Raw genomic sequence first — 13,878 nt, 5'->3', positions numbered from 1 at the left:
AAGTCGCTGGAGTTCGAGGTAGGAAGGTGGGTTTTGGCTTCGTGCCAGGCCGCGCCTGAGGGCCGATGGGTGACACCATCCCATCAGCTGTAACGCCCCCCCCATAAACTCATTGTGGGGATTTGTGCCCATATTATCCCCATAATGTCCCCATATTGTCCCCATAATATCCCCATAATGTCCCCATATTGTCCCTATAAATGCATTGTGAAGAGCATGAGGTTTAAAAAAGAAACCATAATCGGTGTTCTGTTTGTATTCAAAGTGAACTGCCTGGAGGATGCCCCCAGTTTTATGAATAAGAAATAGGGGTTTTGACCCAGTTGACCAGTCTTCCCAATCGTCTTGGACAGTCTTCCCTTCCAGGAGGTCACCTGGTGACGAGTGTGCAGGTACAGTTTTACAATACTGAAGTCTTCTAATCCCCCCCCTCCCTCCAGGGTATAAAACAGGATTTTATAGTTGACGGTTAATGTCTGCCAAAGGGACACTCTAACAAAGTCTTCTGCGTACAAATGCAATGCAGTGTTGTGAAGGATTATTTTTAATTGCTGGGCTGCACCCTGCTAACTCATTCTATCTATTTTTTATTCCTTATGCTCTGAGTAGGAAGGATTTCATGGTTATTTTTAATTGCTGGGCTGCACCCTGCTAACTCATTCTATCTATTTTTTATTTGTTATACTCTGAGTAGGAAGGATTTCATGGCTTGGATGGGCACATGCTTCGCTGTGTAAAGAACTGGCTGGATGGCCAGGCCCAAAGACTTGTAGTGAATGGAATTAAATCCAGTTGGCGGCCGGTCACGAGTGGTGTCCCCTAGGGCTCGGTTTTGGGGCCATTCCTGTTTAACATCTTTATTGATGATCTAGATGAGGGGATCGAGTGCACCCTCAGTAAGTTTGCAGATGACACCAAGTTGGGTGGGAGTGTTGATCTGCTCGAGGGTAGGGAGGCTCTACAGAGAGACCTGGACAGGCTGGAGCGATGGGCTGAGGCCAACTGGAGGAGTTTCAATAAGGCCAAATGATGGGTTCTGCCCCTGGGCCACAACAACCCCCAGCAGCACTACAGGCTTGGGGAGGAGTGGCTGGAGATCTGCCAGTCAGAGAGGGACCTGGGGGTTATTGATTGACAGCCGGCTGAACATGAGCGAGCAGTGTGCCCAGGTGGCCAAGAAGGCCAATGGTATCCTGGCTTGTATCAACAATAGCGTGGCCAGCAGGGATGGGGAAGGGATCTTACCCCTGTGCTCGGCACTGGTGAGGCCGCCCCTCGATGACTGGGTCCAGTTTTGGGCCCCTCACTCCAAAAAGGCCATTGAATGACTCGAGCGTGTCCAGAGAAGGGCAACGGAGCTGGTGCAGGGTCTGGAGCACAGGTGTGATGGGGAGCGGCTGAGGGAACTGGGGGGGTTTAGTCTGGAGAAGAGGAGGCTGAGGGGAGACCTCATGGCCCTCTACAACTCCCTGAAAGGAGGGTGCAGAGAGGGGGGATGAGTCTCTTGAGCCAAGGAACAAGCGCCAGGACAAGGGGGAATGGCCTCAAGCTGTGCCAGGGCAGGCTTAGACTGGAGGATCGTCTGGAGAAAATCTGAGCACAATCACTACGAAGGGGTTGAATGTTAAAAAAGTCTTAGAGGTAAATAATTTATTTATTTGCAATTTATTTGAAATTTATTTGAAAAGTATTACAGAGTAAAGGTGGTCTTGAACACAAAAATCTTTCCTTGCTCATATGACAAGATAAACCTTTTTTCTTCCATCTATTTTGCTGGTTTTGAGCCCTAAATGTGCTGATGTCTTTTCTCAGGCTGCCCGTAAAGTACACTGTAAAATAGATCAGTCTCACTGGGTTTGGTTGTTTTACAGATCAGAAGGTAAAATATCCTTCTGAGCCTTTGCAATACAAAAGTAGCCACTTGCGCTTCTTCAGATGGTTGTTCGTATACGGGTTGTTTCACCTCTCCATAGGTAGACATAATAACAGTTTGGAAGAGATTGATCAAGACACAGATCATCACAAACATGAAAGAAGCCAGGAACAGGCCACCCAACAACCTGTCGGATGGAAATGCAGTATCTCTGAACGCTGAGACACAGTAAGAAAATATGGTCTGAGCTGAGTGAATCATGTTATTGTAATTCCATTCATGCTGCCCGAACACGAGGTAGCCAAAAGCTGTAAATGCAAAAAAGTACACCGCCGCCACGAGGGCCATTGAGGAGAGTCTGGGAAGGGCTGCCAGGATGGATCTGTGTGCCAGGCGCACATCATAAAAGAACTGAGCGTATGTCAGAGTTTTCAAAACTACAAGAAATGCTAAAAAGCCTGTCGTATTCCTTAAAATCTGATCTAAATGAGAAATTGCATGAAAATTAATGAAAGTATTTGGGTGAAGTAAGTAAAACTTCACTATATCGTCTCCCACCTTAAACTTTATGATCTGTAAAAAAACAGAAAGGAGGAATGCTGATTTTAAGCCAAAGTTGATTATGTTGGAAATTTTTTTGATGTAATCTTTTTTTTCTCGGCCTATGGTGAGAAGCTCATCTGCGATGTAAACGAACAGGAAGGCAAGAACAATTCCAGCCACAAACATTTGAGCTTTAGTTTGCTGATGAAAGATGGGGAGTGCAAAGGAGTGCACAGACAAACTTGGCTTTATCATCCCAAAAGGAGACATTTCAAATATGACTGAGAGGGTGCAAAAGAGGCCTGCATCTGAGTTAAATGTAGTCAGTTCAATGATCACAGCCCACGTGTTCTCATCAAGCCAGTTGCTCTGTTGGAGAGTGTCCAGCCTTGTCGTAGAATTAGGTCTTCCTTCTTCAGGGAAAAAGTAAAACACGTATCCTTCTGGGCCATACGTGTGCAAATCTCCATGTAAATAATATGTCCACGGAGTTCTGTTTTGGTGGTAGGTGAACCCTCCGTAACTGCTGGCCTCCTTGGAAAGAGACTGGTTGGCAACCTTTGTCCAGGTGCCAGCATAGTCACCTTTCTCTGGGATGTCCCTGCCATATTTGTGAAGACAGTGGCTTTTACTGATCACAAAGTTATTGACGAAGCTGTGAGGATGGAAACATTTTTTCTCAGTGTTTTTAGCCCGCACTTGCCTCATCCTAGGCAAACCAATGATTTTGGAGCGGCTCTCGGGAAGGAAGGCTGGCTGCATTTCGTTGTGGACCAAAGGCAAGAATAAGTCTTTCACCCACACGTAGATATGTTCCAGCTTAAGTACCTCAGAGAGTCGTGGAGAGAATTGGTTATGGATGAATCGGTTGTAGTGGAAACTGTTGGCGTTCTCAGTGGAATAGGCAAAATTTAATAGCAGTATCAAAAAGACAAGGTGGCTGATGAAACCTTTTGTGAAAGTAAATGCCTTGGCTTTAATTTTTGCCCTTTTCAAGATGTTTGCAATTTCATCAGCTTCTAAAGGCTTATACTGCTTGCTGCCCCTGACTTCAGGAAGTTTTGAGCGCACCTCTCTTATTTCATCTTCGCTCCTCATTTCTTTATCCAACTTAGTCTCAGAATACTCTTCCAGAGTTAACCATGGGATGTTTTCACAGGTTTTTGGATGAATTGTACGCATAGCTGAGAACAAAATGGCTTTTAGAATTGAAAAGAGAAACACTTTCTCAATAAAGGAGGTTGCAGATGCTAAAAGCCACTCTCTTGAAGTCTGATAGCCATAAGACAAACCATATGACACAATGAAAAATGATGATAGCCCCGTGACAGCTGGAACTAGTGCCCATGCGATATAGAAGCACCACCTCCGAAAAACTACGTGCAGTCTCTTGGGAAAGGGCGCGGAGCCAATGCTTAGTGGTTTCCTTTTTTCCTGAAAGTTGCCCCTTTCTTCTGCGTAATTATTACGGATATTGGCATTTGATTGCAGCCTTCTCTGGCAGGCCTTAGCCACTGGAGGGGAATTCACGGCTGTCGTCTGCGCCTCTGTTCCTATTACATTCGCATCGCTTTCAGAAATGGCGCAATTACTCCAGTTTTGGGGAGCTCCCTTGCTCGTTGTCTTTCTGGAACATGGCGGGCTCTGTGAGCTGCTGGGACCAGGAAGGTTCTCCAAGGGAGTAATATTCCTTGGTTGCGCTGAAGTTTCTGAAAGGTACAATTTTTGCAGACGTTCCTTCAAGTTCTTAAGATTTCCAGCCTGGAGAGGTGCATTTACCTTTGGGTCTGTCTGAGCCACGTCACGAGGAGAAGGCTTCTTCTGGGAGTACTTAAATAAGGCAGTTAGAATTATTTCCACAGGCATGGTAATCAGAGCACATTCAATTCCTAGTGCTATTGATCTCAGATACCTCAAGTGTACTGGAGATTCTTCATCCTTGTCAGTGTTAAAGAACATAATGTTAACAAGCAAGTCTATTAATAATACTGCTAAATACAGAGACAACCTTTGGAGCCTGCTGGAAGTGCCAGTGAGAACGTGAGCATAAATTGAGAACCACGGATGGCTCTCTGTCAGGCTGTTGGCAAGTTTAATCAAAAAACAGTCGATTGTGGGCAGAGGTGTCTTGGGGTTTGTGACGGAAAATGTCCTTTCTAGTAGGTGATCGCCCTTGTCGAGAGAAAGCCATTTCCTGCAGATGAAGAACCAGGTCGTCCTGGTGGTCACGTTCTCAACTTTGGCTCTGCTTAAGAACCAGCTTGGAGATGGGCCCTTGTTATTGTGCCAGACCCTGAAGGAACAAATGTCTCCCAAGTCCTTCTTAGTAGTTAACAGAAAGCAATTGACGCTTCCTTGCTGGAAAGGTGAAAAATGCGGGTGCCGTAAACAATGGACGTCACTCGTGCCGTTCTGGCCGATGAGCTGAAGAAAGACATCTGCTTTGGTCCCAGCTCCCCAGCGACTGCCTGTGTGTAAAGTGACCAAAAAGCTCACTTTATCAAAGGGGTCGTTGTCTGGCAGAACTATAATGTTTTTCCTGCTTCTGTCAGCCCTGTCTTTTCTCACGGCCCAGAAGGACAAAAGAAAGTAGGCGGCAAAAATAAAGAGCACTGTTAAGAGGGTCACTGGGTTTTTAGGTATTTCTGCTATCAGGGTTTCTCCCAGGTCTAATGTGTTGGGGGGAACTAGTACTTTGGCTGCCAGGAACTTGATGTTGAACGTGGACGCACTTGACGCGGCATGGACGGACAGACGCCTGCGACTCCGCTTCACATTGCAGACACAGTGGACCCTCTGCCAGTTGGTCAAGGAGCCAAGCCTGCACGTGTCTTCTCTCCACAGGCTTCGAATCCCATCCAGAAATAAGCACTGATCGCTAAAAATGTGTATTCTCACGAGTCTCTGGGTTTGGTACCTTACGACGTAGGGCGTCAGCAAGACAACGGAGATGTTGTGAGTGTCTGTGCCACTTCCTTGAGCTGTGGCTGTCAGCAGTGACTCTGGGAGACAGATAATATAGGGGCCCTCAATGTTACAGTCAGCGCTAGCTGTCTCATTTTTGCTTGCAGCTGTTGGCATGTTGTGAAAAGCAGAAAATGAGGCTATGGGAGGAGCATGCGTGACATTGGCGCCTGTGAATACTAGCACCTTGAAAGTAGCTTTTAATTTTGTCAGGATCTGGATGTAGATGCTCCTGCTGTTTCTGTTGACTTCAAAACTAAATCCTCCAGTTGTGTAAGCTTGCGTTTTATCGGGTCCCATTGCTAGCTGAAAAGTTGAAGATTCCTTATCTTTCCTAGCAACAGTAATCTCTGCTCCTTCAGGCACGATCCCTAGTAGATGCCCGTTAGCCTTGGTCTCTGCCATTTTGAACCCCAAGACCGTTGTTGCAATTTCTGATGCGTAACCTAACCAAGGGAAGGGGTTCTCCTCAAACTCAAAAACGGCAGTGGAAATCACAGCATCCTGGGGCAATCCAGGATAATTTCGTTTTTTCAGTGAGGGATAAAAGCAATTTCTGCAGGTGTTTCTGGTAGAGAAAGCATTTGCAATGTTCCAGGCTTCATCTTTCGTCAGAGTGATATTCCAGTGTTTTGTTTCCATTAGAGTTTCTGTTTCGCCAGGGACTTTGCCCTGGAAAACGATCTCCATTAAATTTTCCATGATGGAGAAGACTTGTTGAACTCCGTTGACGTTGACATTCCTGTGGCGCAGAAGAGCAGCTCTCAGGATGTTGGACAAGCCTCTTAGTATTCCACTGCTTTGAATTTCTGCTTCCTCAGACCAGTGGCTCTCGTTCCTCTGTACCTTCAGCGTTCCCGTTACTTCTGACAGTTTCCTAATGGCGAGGTCTTGCGATCTGACGGTCACTTCGTCAGCTTCCTCTGTGACTTGAGAAAGAGAAGCGACTACTTGGTTGATGTCCATTGTGCTCTCAACTGAAATATTCAGGACTGTTTCAATGAGGCTTTCCCGAAACTGAGCCTTCGGGAGCTGGAGAGTTGGTGTGACTTTAATATGGTTTAAGACTGAGGCCGCCACATAAGCCAAATAACCCGCGCTAAAATAATTTCCAGTCTGGAGATAAGATGTCATCGGCGCGCTTAAGCCGCTCACTGAGGCCAGCAGTTCGTGAAACACAACAGCTGGTGGCTGGCTGTTAACTGGGTTCTGCACGCGGGCGTATAAATTCACTTGGGTAAACGCCCCAAGGGAATTATGGACTTGGACGTAAAGCTTCAAGGTGTACTTCTGAGAGGGCACTCCGACTGGGAGAAAAGACGGAGGAGTTCTGGGCTCATAACCAAAGTACAGAATCGTCCCAAACGTGTTTTCCTCCACAGAAGTTATTTTGGTCGTTTGGGGTACGTTGGAAGCTACAATCACTTTATACGTCAGAGGTAAATTGCTGTCAGAAAATCCACTGCAGTGAACAACAAATTTTGTCAGAAAGGCTGTACCCCAGCGTGGGTTGATGGCACACTTGCCAGCCCTAGGAGGAGAATTCACCTTAAACGCGTGTCTGTAGACCGAGGACCTCCCGTCCCAGGTAGTTACTTTTAACAGGAGAACGTAGGATCGATGTTCAGTCTTTGTAAATGTCAGAGCATTTATAGACAGGTAAGCCCCAGACCTCCCCGTTGAGGTTCTGGAAGACCAGTCAAAGCTAACTTCTGTAGAGTTTTCTGAAAAAAGAGACCAGTAGTAGACTGGCTGGCTGGTTGTTCTACAGTTTAGGCATTTTCCAGACAAGATAAATCTCTCTGTTGGAATTAGAGTGCTACCACAGTTTTCAAGGCATACCACGTTCAGGAGGAGTGGGGAGCCAGGCCGCACATCTACAGTTTGGTCAGCGTAGCTCCTCCTTGTATCCTTTTGGATCTCTAGACGAAAGTAGTATACGCTGTTTCCTGGGAGGGATTCTGGTGGCATTGCTTGAACTGGACCGGAGGGTGTTAGCCATTTCAAATCCCTCTGGGCCGGATGGCATCTCTTTCCCGGGCTGACTTGCATGTTTTCATAGTCTGACACCTCTTTAGTACAGTACCAAGTAAATGTGATTCCCTTTAGTCCTTCCTGTGAGTCAGGATCGTAGGACGCGGAGCCATCAAGAGTCCAATTATCAGAAAAACCCACTGTGCGGAACGTGCCTCCCACAATATTTGCCACTAGGTCGTTTCTCTCGATCTGAACGTAAATTTTATCTGTGCCCCTGAGGACTATTGAGGTCCTAATCGGGGTTATCGCAACAGTGAAATTAAACAGATACAGCCCGTAATCTAAAGTAAAACTGGGAACGGTTAAGTGTATCATATCTACACCATACATCCCAGAAGAGTTGATTGGGTTTGTCCAGTCCGGAATAGTTTCTGTGTCCTTAACAGAATAGATTCGCCACAAGGGTTTGATAGATATACCAACGTTGCAGCATTGTCGCACGTCGGCAAAGAGGAAAAAAGATGCCCCCTTTTTCCGGCGCAGGACGGAGGTATGAAGAGCAGGCCTCCGAATGCGCACACTGTGTATGTAACAGGCTTCCTTCCGGCAAGCCACCTGTGCTTCTATGTTTTTTGCGGTGTAGTTGTTAACTGTGACTCTTAAAAGAGCCGGTGTACGTGCACTTCCGCTACAGTTCACTTTTGCCACAAAGCCCGTGTATTTCTCTGGATCAAAGGGTAAAGCAGAGCGACGGACAAAACGCGTGGCGTTTCTTACGTGGTCGTTGTATGTGTACGTGCTGTTCTGGAGGAGGCGGTCTTTTTGCGGTCCAAAAAGCTGCAGGTGGAAGGTCCACGCGCACTGTAGCATCGGATGTTGTGCAGGGATAAACCACACTAAGTAGGTGAAGCCTTGCAGAAAGGAAGGACGGCTGCCGGTGAAGACGTGGACTTCAAGGTCTCTTTTTGCTGGAGTCCTCTTCTGATTGATGTAAAGGTACATATTGAACTTGTACCACTGGAAGGCCACAAACTCTACGGAGAGTAAGTAGGAGAGCTCCTTGTGTCGGTAGAACACAGTGCGCGTGTGAGGGCCATCTGTGGAAATGGAGGTTTCGTTTTCTTCGGTTGTGTAAAGCGTTCCGTGGTTGTACTTGAAAGTGTAAGTGCTGCTGTTGGTGTTCCCTGGGTGAAGGTTGACGTGGATGGGAGGTTCTCTGCCTGCCGTTAGGGTCAGGGTACCGTTGAGTAGATGTAGTTCTCCCGTCGATTCCTTGACCCTCTTTCCATCAACGTGGAAGTAGATGCTGGCCACCACCATCTCACCCAGGCTCTGAGGCGTGAGAACGGCACAGAAGTTGCTCTGCAGCGTAAAGGAACCGTAGGAACGGAGCCAACCTCCTATGGCCTGCGTGTCCACCAGTCTGTAGGCCAGTGTCCTCGGGGAGAGGGGCTGAAGCCTCCAGGAGAGGCCGAGGGGCTGCTGAGGAACGCTAAGGAGCTTGGAGCCGATGCTGAGGACATGCAGCAAGTCACGCTCTACCTTGAGAGAGAGGTTGAGGCTGATCTGAGGCATCTGCTCGATGCTGACCGAGGCAACGTGGAGCCCGTGGTGCCTGTAGCGCACGGTCAAGCGGTAGCTGTAGTAGGTGGCGCAGGTCTGTCGCAGCTCGGCTGTTGGGTAGACGGTCGGTGGCAGCGGGTCTTGGTGCTCGCTGCTGGGAAGGAGGAGGGTAGAGGGGCTGCCTCCCTGGCTGCTGAAGCGGTACTTCCAGCTGGCGCTCTTGAGGCGCGCACACCAGCCCAGCTCCACCGGCTGCCGCGCGGGGATCAGGCGCGTCTGCGGCCAAAGCACGAACAGCCTCATCTCCTGCCCGCACATCTCCACGGTGATGTCGTGGTGGAAGCACTCGGGTGCAGCGCAGGAAGCTGACGAGCATCGCACGGTGAGGAGGATGGAGGCCCCGGGTGGAGGAGCGCTTCCTGGCAGGAGGCCTGTCTGCAGCGTCACCTGGCCCGACCAGCGCGAGGTGTTTGTCACCTGAGTCGAGTTCAAGGACCAGAAGCAGCGAGGTGGGGGTGGCAGCCGACCGTCTTTCCCCTCTGGCTCTGCTCTCATGCCCGGGGCGGGCTGGTAACGCAGGTTCATGGTGCTGTTCCACAGGCACGAGACCCAGCGCTCGCTGTCCCGCTGTTGAGAGACTTGCCCGTGAGGGCCCGAGCAGGTGACTAGCAGGGGTGGTGGCCAGAGACGGGGCAAGGGGGCCGCCGAGCCCCAGGACCAGATGCCCAGCAGCAGAAGGACGAGAAGACGGAGCAGTGTCATTGCGGTATGAGGTGAAGGAGGGAGAGCAGCTACCGGGGTGCAGCCTGTTGGTGGTGTAAAAGGAACAAGCTTTAGAAAACTCTTTTCTCTTAGGATAGTATTATTAGCAGGAATAATTAATAAATAGATACTGGTTTATAGGTTTAATTAATAGAGCACAGGTGCTCTAGGAACAATATTGACAGTTTAAGCAACTTAGAAAAGCTAGGTAATGCAAAGCTAGGCAAGATTATTGATTATTGGTATATTTGGTATAATAGAGGTCAACAAAGAAAGAAAACCTCTTTGATAAAAGCTAAAGGGAGTTTACTTCCTTCAGCTCCTGAAGCTGAAGAAACCGAATTCCCTTTTAGAAGTACTGGCATGTATCCAATGCGTTTGGATTCCAGCCCAAACCCTAGAGCGGGCCCTGGTGCAGGCACCGACGTCTCTCCGGTAACAGGAGTGATGGGACATGAACCTTGGAAGCAAGGGGATTTAGTAGCTTGGCAGGCAAAAACGCCTCGCTGACGAGCTGATGCTGCAAAATGCGCTCAGCTGTTGTTGGGAATTGTCACTGTTTACACCCCTGATTGGAATGATATGAAAACTTTATTAGGAGAACTATTTCAGGCAGAGACAAGGGAAAAGATTTTCCAAAAAGGTAAGAGAGTAACTAATTGGACAAAAGCTTTGGAATGCAGACAAAGATCCGACGAGCACGCGGGTGATTACTAGGGCCGACTGAAGGCCACTTTAATGATGGGGGTATGACCCGTGACAATTTCCAAGAGCCACTAGCTATTAGTGTTTTTGTAGAAACTCATGCCAGGCTGGCAAGGTAAAACATTAGGTAAAGTCTTGAGCATTGCTGCTTTTGCTTTTGACGGGAGAGATGAAAGCAAAAGCAGCAAGAAGAAAAGTTAAAACTTGAGAAAAAGCGAGAGCAAAAAGAGAGAGAAAGAGAAATGGGGTTGTTGGCTGTAGCAAGGAGGATCTCCACCTGCCAGACCTCCTCGGCCTCACTCCCAGTGAAAGAAGTGATACTCGTCTTCTCTGGGAACTGAAAGAACAAGGGGACCCGTTGGACTCCAGGTAGAGGAGCACGCTCAGATTTCTGCAAAGGTGAACGGTATCATTTTGGATAAGAAATTGGTTTGGGGTCAATTTGTGATCTCTCCCAATTCCCCTACTTGCCTTTTGGGCCTGTACTGAATTTTGAAGTTCCCCAGATTTCGAATGATAGTACGGGCAGTAGTAGGGGAAGAGAGAAGATATTTATCTACCCCTTTGACGAGACCTTTTGCAGGAATTTGGTACGTTTATCTCCTTGGCTCCAGCAGGGATTCAGTTGATTTTAATGGGCTCAAAAAGAATTGAATTGGGAGGTCAAAACCAAAATGATTTGAATGATACACAGTTTGAATTGGCTGCAATTCCCAGAGCGCTTTGAAGCACATCGGGAGATGAAGTGGGATGGTTAAAATCGGCTGAGCCAAGTGTGATAAAAACAAAAGGAGGGACTCCTCCTCCAATTTGGCAATATCCAATTATAAATGAGGCCATTCCCAGTATAAAAAACCAAATTGTACATTTTTTAGGAAAAAGAATTTTGCAGGAATGTCATAGTCCTTATAATACTCCAGTTTTACCGGTTAGTAAACATAAAGTAGATAAAGATGGAGATCCTGAATATAGATCTGTGCAAGATTCAGGAGCTGTAAATGAACATGTAATTGCTTCACATCCTGTGGTCCCAGATCCTGGTCTGATTTTAGCACAGCTTGCAGTCTGGGCACAGTATTTCACGGTGCTTGATGTTACAGGAGCTTTCTTTAGCATTCCAGTTGCGGAAGAAAGCCAATCAATGTTTGCCTTCACGTGGCAAGGGAAGCAGTTAACTTGGACCCGGTTACCACAAGGATTCACTAGTTCTCCAACAATATTTTCTCAAATGTTGAAAAATTATTTACAAGATTTGTTTTTTCCAAAGAAGTCTGTTTTGATACACTATGTTGCTATATATCCTCTATAGAGAGGGCGCTTTTTGTCAGCTGTGGCCACTCACAGAGGTGGTGGCCCAACTCGGAGCTGTTAGTAAAGCGAGCCTAGAGATACCCAGTGTGGTGAACTCCTGTAAGAGGCGGGCGGCAGCTGGGGTGTCTCCCAGCCAAGGACTTGTCATCCTCCGCCCCATCACGGGTGGAAGCAAGGCACTTACCCTCAGAAGCAGGGCAGGTGGGGATGTACCTAAAGACACAAGAAACAACGTCTTTGGAGCAAATAATCTGCGTAAAACGTGTCTGCGTCGGGGCTGCGCTCGCCTCGGTGGCAGAGTGATGTGGAGTAACGCGGGGTAACGCGGTGTAACTCGGGGTAACGCGGGGCAACGTGAGGTAACAGTGGTAACGAGGGGCAACGCGGGGTAACACAGGGTAACGCGGGGCAACGCGTGGGTGAGCTCGGCGCCCATCCGGCCCCACCCACTGCGGCCCTGACCATGCCCACAGCCAATCTGACCACGCCCACCGTCACTCCGGCGCCACCCACCGCCCCCTGCCCGTCGTCTCCCCGGCCACGCCCACTCCGGGCTCGGCCATGCCCACCGCGGGAGGGGGCGTGTCCCCGCCCCCGGTTCCTCCCCCTGCAGCGGCGGTCGGTGTGGAGCCGCCGGCCGAGGGCAGCGGGGCGGCTGTGGGGGATCATGGCGCCGCTGAGGGACTGCAAGGTGAGGGCTGGTCTGAGACGGAGCGGACGGGGAGGGTGAGGCGCCCCGCTTCTGTCCGGCGCTCAGGGAGCCCCGGGTCCGCCCGAAAGCCGGGCTGGGAGGGGGCTGCTGAGGGGAGCCGAGCCGGGGCGGGGCAGGGCGGGTGAAGCTGCCGGAAGGGCGCGGAGAGCCGGCCCCGGTGTGGTGAGGAGTCTGTTGGGGCTCATCCCCCTTTGCCCCCTGTCCCGGGCTGAGCGAGTGGCGGGGCTTTTTGGTAGCAGGGGAGGGGGCTACAGCGGTGCCCCCCTGTGAAGAGCTTCTCGAAGCTCCCCTGGCTCCAGGTCGAGCCCGACTTTGCACCAAGGCCGGGCCGATTAGCTGCGCCTCTGCTGTAACTTATTTAAGGGGAAGCTGAGAGGGGAGGTGGGAGCTGTGGGGAGGAGTTGTGAGGAGAATGTCTGTGTGAACACCGAGGTCAGTGGAAGGAAGGAGGAGAAGGGGGGTGGAGGTTCATCGGAGCAGAGACTCCCCTGTACCCCGTGGAGAGACAGTAAGGCCATCCCCCCCGCCACCCATGGGGGTCTGCGGAGGCAGGGACCGATCTGTGGCCCACACTGAGACAGGTGACTGTGGCCGAAGAAGGCCGGGACCCCGTGGGAAGAAGCCCCCGCTGTTGTAGTGCAGTGCTGGGAGGACTGCAACGCATGGGGGGTGACCCACATGCCCGTGGGAGGGACCCGTGTTGGAGTTGGCTTGTGGGGACTGTCTCCTGTGAGAGGGGCCCCGCGCTGGGACAGGAGAGGGACACCAGAAGTTTCCCCCTCCCTGAGGTGGAAGAAGCGATGGGGCTGACCGCATCCCCCATTCCCTGCCCCTGCACCCCTGCGGGAGGAGGTCGCAATATCAGGAGCAAAGCTGAGCCCGGGAAGAAGGAAGGGGTGGGGGGGAGGTGTTTTCAAGGTGTGGTAATGCTTCTCATGGCCCTACTCTGTCTGTTAACTGTTGTTGCTAGTGTCTGTATTAAGTTTCTGCTTTTTTTTTCTTCCCCTAACAAGTCTGGGTTTTGCCTGCGCCTGCAAGGATGACGTCATCCCTCCCTGTCCTTATCTCAAATTCCGGGGTCTTTTGCTTCCCCCCTTCTCAGCGCTGGGGCTCAAGGCAGCGGGGGGTGAGCAGCATCTTTGCTTATTTTCCCCTTCTCAGCGCTGCGGGGAAGGGGGAGTGAGCGGTGCATGGTGCTCAGTTGCCCTCTGAGCTCAAACCACGACTCCCCCCAGTAGCCTTACACTGGGGGTGGGTTTCAGGTGGGCTAAGGATCTGAAAATGGGGATGAGTCGCTGCACCCTTCCCTGCAACTGGGGCAGAAAACCCATCTCTGAACGTTGCTGTGTCTCAGTCATAGCGCAGGCTGGTCCCACAGGCCCTCGCTTACCCTTGCTGTGGGCCTCAAAAGCAGGTCAGGCCTTCTTTTAACTCTAAACCAGCCCCAAGTCCAAGGGCTCAAAATCTG

At 50.0% G+C, this 13,878-nt stretch overlaps 1 protein-coding gene across 1 annotated transcript; it reads right to left on the bottom strand.

Annotated features, from left to right (window-relative positions):
* Positions 1-1,733: 1,733 nt before the first annotated feature.
* LOC141944849 (polycystin family receptor for egg jelly-like) lies at positions 1,734-9,699 on the bottom strand. The gene is given in 2 exon segments (XM_074872096.1): positions 1,734-1,795; positions 1,798-9,699. Coding segments are annotated over 2 exon segments (7,947 nt in total). The 5' UTR covers positions 9,683-9,699.
* Positions 9,700-13,878: the final 4,179 nt, after the last annotated feature.

The sequence above is a fragment of the Strix uralensis genome, chromosome 5, assembly GCF_047716275.1.
Source record: "Strix uralensis isolate ZFMK-TIS-50842 chromosome 5, bStrUra1, whole genome shotgun sequence".
NCBI lineage: Eukaryota > Metazoa > Chordata > Aves > Strigiformes > Strigidae > Strix > Strix uralensis.
Note: the sequence above shows the minus strand (reverse complement) of the source record. Positions and strands in the feature narration are given on the sequence as shown.